Source organism: Morone saxatilis, unplaced genomic scaffold (genome assembly GCF_004916995.1).
Source record: "Morone saxatilis isolate NCDOM2014 unplaced genomic scaffold, NCSU_SB_2.0 Contig4, whole genome shotgun sequence".
Taxonomy (NCBI): domain Eukaryota; kingdom Metazoa; phylum Chordata; class Actinopteri; family Moronidae; genus Morone; species Morone saxatilis.
The window spans coordinates 8982803-8991310 of record NW_023339984.1 but is presented as its reverse complement, the minus strand read 5'-3'; the positions used below and the strand labels follow the sequence as shown (position 1 = coordinate 8991310).

Sequence of the window (8508 nt, the reverse complement as noted above, 5' to 3'; positions counted from 1 at the left end):
CGTAGCTGTCTCTTTTAAAACTTGAAAAAGCAGATAAAATGTACTTTTAACTGAGATGATCTAAATGCTAATATATTTAATATTCAAATCGAGTCCCCCCCTGGTGTTTAATTCCATCGCAGCATCCTGTTTCATGTGGAAAAACATCAAATCACATAAGAAAATCACAATGTTAAGAGCATTTGATGAGACCATGCTGACCAATACCAACATTCACTAATTACATTGTTTGCATTGGTCCTACCTCCCTTCTGCAAGACACACTTTTATGGAAAATAAATCATTTCATACATAAATAACAAAACATCAAACAAACAAATAGTTACAGCAAGTTCAAAGTAAAAAAAAATAATAATAAAACAACTCCATAATTAGGTTTGAAAATAACTTTTCCAATCACAACAAAGGCTTTAAAAGGGCAATTTTCAAACACTCAGATTTGGGGCACTTGTGGTAGCAATCCCCAAATGTCAATATCTTTCTTTTATGTGAGGAACAGCTACAGGCGGGACATTGTTGTTGCCACATGCCATGTTAATTGCATATGTGTATTTGAATTTAGTAGAAATATTTTAAAGAATGGTTAATAGTACTGCCCGCAAAAATCTTCCATCTGGATATCGGATTCATATTGCCAGTGTCCAGATTGTACATGTTTTCTCCTTATGTAAGCTAGCTAGGTAACATCTGTTGAATACTGTCACAAAGAACGACAAAAAGTAATATTTTAAATTTACCATCCTGCTTTCATCCACTAACATTACATCCTTTTTGCCGTCTACCACCTGATTACATGTGAATGCAGCACAAGTCTCCTACTTTTAAATCCTCAGTCAGTTTCACTACATTAGTGAGCAATCTGCTAAAACAACACCAGCAAGTTTCATATTAAATTCCACATGTCTGCTTAACACCTTAATCTGTATCAGCATGAGGCCCGCTGAAACACTGTGGAGACCTTTCAGTTATTGAATTGAATAGATGCTTTCAAATTTCTTTTAAAATGACTGCACATGCAATCAGTTCAAGGACTGCCAGTACCAGAGTCAAGTTGTTTTTCAAAGTTTAGAGTGCTTCAGGAAAAGAGGTGTAGCATTTAAATGCTGCAACAAAAAAAGAAGAAGATCATACTAAAGTATTCTAAAGAAATACATGTATAAGAGTGATCATTTGCAACTTACAGTCTTAACTTAATGCCTGCTGATGTCAAGTTATCATAAAGGGTTGTCAATGGTGCTACGATTTTTAATCAAAGATTCTATAACATAGAGGAAAACCAAATAAGTAAATAAATTGTTTCTATGTGATTAGCAGACTGACATTCACAGAATAATCTTTGTGATAAAAAGTGGAATCATGAAATAAAACACTATTAATTTTTCCCACAATTTCCCACATGGCTATAATATATATATATATATATATATATATATATATGTATAGTCTGTAGTATCTAAAAAGGAAGTTCAATTTAGTTCATTTACTATAAAGCCAAAGACTACGACAAGAAAGATCAAAACCCAATCATTAAAAATAAAATATGAAATAAAATATAAGATAACTTTAAAAATAACTCAAGACAGAAAAAAGTACAAGTTCCCCTGAACTGTCTATAGTAGTTTGACTGCAGTGAGATGAACAGAGACATTGTTCCAATTACTACCTATTCTAGACAGCCTATAACAAGTACCCAGAAGCAAGAACAGCAAACTTAGAGTACAAAGGGTGATTACAGACTGAAAGGGGTGGCAGGAGCTTTCTGTAAAGCTCGCCTGTCGAGCAGATCATTGAATCTCCTCTAACTCCTGTAATCTTCCCATTCTGACTGACAATGCCTTTTATTGAATTCTTGTACCTGGCACCAAGATTGGCAAAATGTCGAGTCATGGAAAACATTAGCGTATGTACAGTATGAGCTATATTATCAGTGTAATATGCTTGTGATCTATACTTGCATCTAAAAGCACGACTGATTTTACAAAAAACACTAAACCACAGCTAATTTGATGACAAGACGAGGATATGCTGCCAGGTTCTTTTGATTATTTTTTTTTTTTTAGAAGAAGCAATGACTTTACTCCAAAAATTTTGGTGCAGCATTCAATTCTGTGAAATGGAAAATACCTTTAATGTGTTGTTACCTGGTGTTCCTGGGTGTATCTTTCGACTCCATCATTTCATGCCAAATAATGATGCCTACTATTGCACAGAAAGTGGTTGGAAAACAAAATAAACATTTAATGAAAGGCTTCTACTAGTTTGGTCTGCGAAGGAAAAATGTGGTTTGGCTCGGCATACACATATAGATACATATATATATATAGTATGTATATATCAGCCATAACATTATAACCACCTGGGCCTGTCCCCGGTTCACTGCTTTTCCTTCCTTGGACCACTTTTGGTAGGTACTGACCACTGCAGAATGGGAACACCCCACAAGAGCTGCTGTTTTGGAGATGCTCTGACCCAGTCGTCTAGCCATCACAATGTGGCCCTTATTAAAATCGCTCAAATCCTTACGCTGCCCTTTCACGCTGCCCATTTTTCCTGCTTCTAACACATCAACTTTGAGGACAAAATGTTCACTTGCTGCCTAATATATCCCACCCACTGACAGGTGCCATGATAACCAGATAATCAGTGTTATTCACTTTACCTGTCAGTGCTCATAATGTTATAGCTAATCGGTGTACATGCCTGCCTATATATGCAGGCTCAGTCCTGCACACCCAGCTCCCCCGATCTGTAATGGAACCTCTGCTTATAAACCTCCTAAGTATTACACTGGGGCGGAAAGTGCGAGGGAATAATGGTGGAATGTGACAAGTAATCTTACCTTAAGACTAGAGTTTTATCGCCTCTGTGAAGTTGCTGCCTGACTGATTGCCTCTGGCTGTGTGCCCCAGAGCTCGGTGTTCTAATGAGCAAAGAAATACAAGAGGTGTGATACATGCAGAAAGCCCAAACATTAACTGTAGATACGAGAGTTAAAGTTTGCCAAGATTAAGACTTCTCACTGTATGTGGGAAATATGGGTGGAATGGAATCACTGAAGAACCATACAGGTCGCATTATAGCCATATAAAACTCACATGAATACAAGAGATTTGCTAATTCTTACAGTGCAGGGGTATAGTTTAACTCACATCTTCATAATCTTAAACAGAATTAATTCAACTGCATGTACAACATTATTATACTGTATATAGCCTACTGCATATGTAATTTAGTATATTTTATCACACAATTAACATCAAAATCTTATTATTTTTTAGTACATCTAGCATTTCACAACTGTGAAACTTTAAGACACAAGCATGACACATACATACTTTGCTAATAAACTAATCAATGTATGGCTGCAAGTCGTCAGAGATCAGTTTATCGTTTTCTAGTCAGAAGATGGTGAAAAAATGTCCATCACAGTTTCTCAGAGCAAATTAAATCTTAAGATATTTATTTTTTATGACATAAAACAGAGAAAAGTTGCAAATTTAAATACTTTAGCCAGCTGAAATATGGCAGAGGACTGCTGCTATTACCTTTTTCATCTGACTTTCACTTACAAGAAAAAACATATATTTGCACCTGAAAGAGAAAACAGAAAAATCCATATGCATTCATCTCTAGAATTCAGAGCAAACAATCAAAGTCTAGTCAAGAGAGGGAAAAAAAAACAGGAAATTGGTTTTAAAATGTTTTTTGATGTACATAAAAATGAGCCATCTTAATAGAGAGGACAGGCTGTTGCAAAACAAGAGTTTTATATTTTGTTGTGCTGAATTGAAATTGAGAAAACAATAGCTTTAACCTTAGGGCATACTAGCTTTAAATTTGCTGGAGAAAGTTATATAATAAAAAATAAAGCGAAGACACTAAAGTGACTGTGTGATAGTTTGACAAAAAAATGAATTTATTCCAAGACACCTGGCAGACAGAACGTCTTGAGAAGGAGCAACTCCACTAAATGTGAAATAAAATGCCTTACCCACTCTGTGCAGTAGGTATTCTGGCATCCCATGGTCTCAGTTAAAGAATGGACGTGTGAAAGGCTCAACAAATGTAAGCCTGCAGCTGACAGCTACACTCAAAGTGAAAGACGTGACCGAGTGAAAAGAAGGACAAGACAATAAAACAGCATGTAGAAAGTTGAACTAAAGCGACTTTCAAACTCGGACCCAATGAATCAGTGGACAAACACGCCAATGTGCAAACATTAAAGTCAGAGTCGCATTACAATTTGTGCAAATGTTTAATCGTTTGTCTTGGCATGAGGCAATATTCAGTACAAATAGGATTCATTATTCTTTGCAACGGGCATGATAGTAATGTGAGGACTTAGCACAGCATACAAATTATGTCAAGCTCTCAAAGTAAACCGGAGTGCCTGTGAGGGGCGAATTGAAGAAGTATTTACATTCTGAAGTAAGTGCCAAGTAATGTAAGCTAAGCATGAGTAATGAGCATTGGGATTTTTAATTGTTGGACACTTACAACGGCTCAATGTTTTACAGTACAGCACAGAATGTTGAAAATAATAAGAATGTAGCTATTAATAACTCTTTGCATTTAGATCTACATATTCCTGAGTGAAAATTGCACATAAAACATTCATGAGTGACATTTTACAGTATACAGAGATATACAGTATATTTGCAACATATTACAGCTATGACAATAAACCTCTTGAATCTTGAATGACCGTTTAAGTGTAATTCAAACATGAATGACAAATTGCCATTTTACATCATTTGTTGCTCTTTTTCTATTATCAATAACTGATATAAATGGCAGTTAACCAGTAATATAATTGACCATTTGCTAAACAATCATAGCTTAGCAATCTGCTGTAGGTACCTGTTAAGCTCTGGTTATACGAAGCATGGGGCAGTAGAAAGAGCAATATTTGGCATATAAAGAGTTTGGAGGTTTGTGGATGTTTTTTTTTTTTGTCAAATCTTTCCAAATTCACAAAAGTTTAAGGAATGGATAAAAATAAACTGTGTTTATCTGCTTAAACACAGCTGTTAGCATGTTTAGCTAACTAGCTATACTTACAGTAGTAACCTAGAGTTTATTTCAAGGCCATAGTAAGCATATCATTAACTACCTACATAGTTTGTTACAGGTTACTCAAAAAAGCCCATTTCATGACTGGCACATTCACTGTGTAAGCTAGTCATACTCTGGATGCTATCAGAGTTTATAGGCTAATGTTAGCAGCTGTGCCCCGCTCTTAATTGGATTTGAGGATGTTTACACTCCAGCAACCCCAGCCAATGTTACCCAAGATGGCATTACGTTTCCCAAACAAATGACAAATGTTAGTTGTAATCCTAAAAACCTTTCCCTTGAAAGTTAAAAGTGAAAACATAATGCCTAAAAATCTGAACATGCATGTAAGCTAACAGTCTGAGCATGGGGTGATTTCAATCAAGGACCCAATGTTTTAAAAGTTACTATACATTTTGAGTGGTAAATTCATCAATTTTATCATTGTAAACTGCAAATATGCAAATGGTAAACTTGACGGGCATAGCAACAGTAACTAAATTGGACGGGGCTTAGCAAATGGTCAATTCTGATGAGATGGTCTATATACTTGCATAATATAACATAGTTTCCACATCTTAACATTGTAAATTCAAGGATCAAAGTGTTTCAAAGCTATCCCTGGATGTTTAAAAGGCACATTGTGACAAAATGTATTCACTTTAACTGCACAGCTCTGTGCATGAGACGGAGTGCTATATTCTGTGATACTGGTCTCTGGTGGTAATAGATTAACACACCAGTGCCAATACCAGCATGCCCTATGACATAAAAAACAAATCTCAGTGATAAATGTCATGTTTAGATTCCGCAAAGAAAAAGTCATAAATAAAATAGATTTCAGAAGGCAATGCATTAAAAATCTTATAAAATATAAATCTCTTCCTGCTCATTCATAATTCTTGAGAGATCTTCCTGATATGTGTACACTTACATTCATCGATTGCTGAGTTGAATGCAGTTGCAGTTGTCTGTAAGCTGTGGTTAGTACACACATGGGATGGGCTGTCTTTCTTGCACACCCAACATGTTTGACAGCTGGTTGACTCTGAATTGTCCCACTGCTGCAACCTCAGTGTCTTTAATTGAACACCATCTACAGCTCATTGGAGGCTCATTCAGATATTCACAGTTAACACATCTGACAATGTTGTATTTAATAATTACTTATTATTAAAGTGCCTGTCAGCGAAAGCAATAGAACTAACTGTGGTTTAATGTCTTTTGGAATTTGTGTTCTCAGAATATTCTTACATTTGTCGCCTGTTGATATTCTTTAATATCAGTAATCAAACGCAGCAGTGAGCCTTACATCTGATAGCTCTTCTCTTTTGCATGGTTTTACAGTGCAACATATCATCATTATAACCAACAGCAAGTGTAAACAAATCTAAAATATCATTAAATTTGAAGTTCAATCCTGAGGTATCCTAAAGGCTGTGCAATTTGTGATGCTTTTGGAGAATCATTTGGTCTTTTCACACTCCTGAGGTATACTAAGGTCAGCAATATACTCCAAACAAAATCCAACTGGCGGCTCAGTTTTTGAAAACTTTGTGAAATACAGTATTAAAACCACAATGTACACTAGATTTATGTCTGTAATTAAGTTCTTAAGGTGTATTTTACTTAAAGTGAAAAAATCTGCCAATGCAGTAAGAATATTTCATTTTTCAAAGGGAAATTGATTCATATTTTCTGAAATGTAGTTAGATTTTTCTTGATTGTAGTGCAGTGGCCTTCCTTATTCTTTCTTGCATCAAGACACTTACTATGTAGGATTTGCAGGATTTATAGACAGAAAAACCTTCATAAGCTGGGGTGTTATGTTATTGCAGTTAATTACAGTAATGTTGGAGATGATTATGCTTGTATGGAAATAAATAAAACAAAAAATTAAATGCCATTGTTGACCAACACTAGCACCACTGGTGCGCTTGGGGACTGAAATAGGAAGTGCAAAAAGTCTGACAAGTTTATTTGTATATTGTTGGCCCACTGTAACTGCAATGTGTTATGATTTTCTTATAGGTGTTACACCTTCTCCGCTTCTTCGGAGGTCTTCACAGACTCCAACGGGATCTCATCTGAAGTGTCCACCGGGTTTTCATAAGCCTCATTCTCCACATGCTGGTGCCTTGCGAAACTCACAAAGACCTGGAATATCAATGAGGAAAAGAAGGTACTTAAAGGCAAGATAAAAAAAACACACAGAACACTGAAGGGCCTGTGGACATTTCTATAGCCATCTCATTTTTACTCTCCCCCACCCTCTGCCTCTAAAACAAACAGAAATAGTGGTACAGACAACGGGGTGCATGTGAATGAGTTGCCAGACAAGGGCTATGAAGCATCAAGTAAGCGTCTAGGCTCACACAGTGAATGTCAGTTTGACATCTTTGACCAGCTGAGAAAGAGAATAAAACAATCATTCTTCTCTCTGTGATGCCCATTTAATGTCAGAAGAAATCAATCCTATGGCGTTCATAAAAAGTCTGTGTGTATTTCATTGTGCTGTAAACATCACTATAGTCCAGGCTTTTTATTCTCTTGGCATTAGCTGACTGTTGTGGTAAAGCGACACAAAGACTTTCACTCTACGGAAAAAAACAAAAGGTGGATCACATAAAATGATAAGAGCATTGCCTTTTCATTAAAAGATTTTCAGTGGCTGGGTGAGTATAAAAGGATCTGTGAATTACTAAAATGCCTTTAAGACCTCAATGAGAAAAAATCATCCAGACCAATTCCATCAGAAACAACTCAGGCTCTCCTTCGTCACAGCTACATACTTGGCCATAAATGAAATGGGACAGAGAGTAAATACATGGGACAGAGCGTAAATACATGGGACAGAGCGTAAATGAACATAAATAAACAATAGTGTCCTTTCAGGCTTTTGTTTTTGAGTAGCTCAGATAATAAAGACAGGGTAATAAAGATCTATCATGTCAGCTTTTGAAGCTTCTGTTTTTAATTAGCTTATTTATATAATCAGCGTTATAATGAAATGTTTATGATAAAGAGAAAAGATCTTCTTGACATTAGTAAACAAAGGATGATGTTTGTCAAGAAGATGTTTCCTTTGCTCAATAGGCTATATTCATTTACATACGCTGAAACCTTTAAAAAATGGTTTGACATTTTGATAAACACATTAGTTGACATTAGATGAGAAGACTGATGCCACTTTTATGTCTGTGTATTAAGTAAGTAGCTTGAATCTAAAAGGGTTAGCTTAGCTCCCACTACAACCACACATTTTCATTATTACATTTCTAAGTGTGTAACAGAAATAAAAACAAGATTAAACATTTAAAGAAGTATGTTTTAAAGATGCTGTAGGTCCATACTTAACACACAGACATACGATGTATCACAATGCTCATCTAACTCTCTGAAAGAAAACAAATAAGAATATTTCCCAAAATGTCAAACTATACCTTTAATATG

General features: G+C 35.7%; 1 protein-coding gene across 1 annotated transcript in view; it reads right to left on the bottom strand.

Annotated features, from left to right (window-relative positions):
• Positions 1 to 4236: 4236 nt before the first annotated feature.
• LOC118337755 (phospholipid-transporting ATPase ABCA1-like) overlaps positions 4237 to 8508 on the bottom strand; it is a 177729-nt gene continuing 173457 nt past the window's right edge. Inside the window, exon 50 of the mRNA XM_035674855.1 lies at positions 4237 to 7212. Within this exon, the coding sequence (XP_035530748.1) occupies positions 7090 to 7212 (123 nt within the window). The 3' untranslated portion in view covers positions 4237 to 7089. The remainder of the gene's footprint in view (positions 7213 to 8508) is intronic.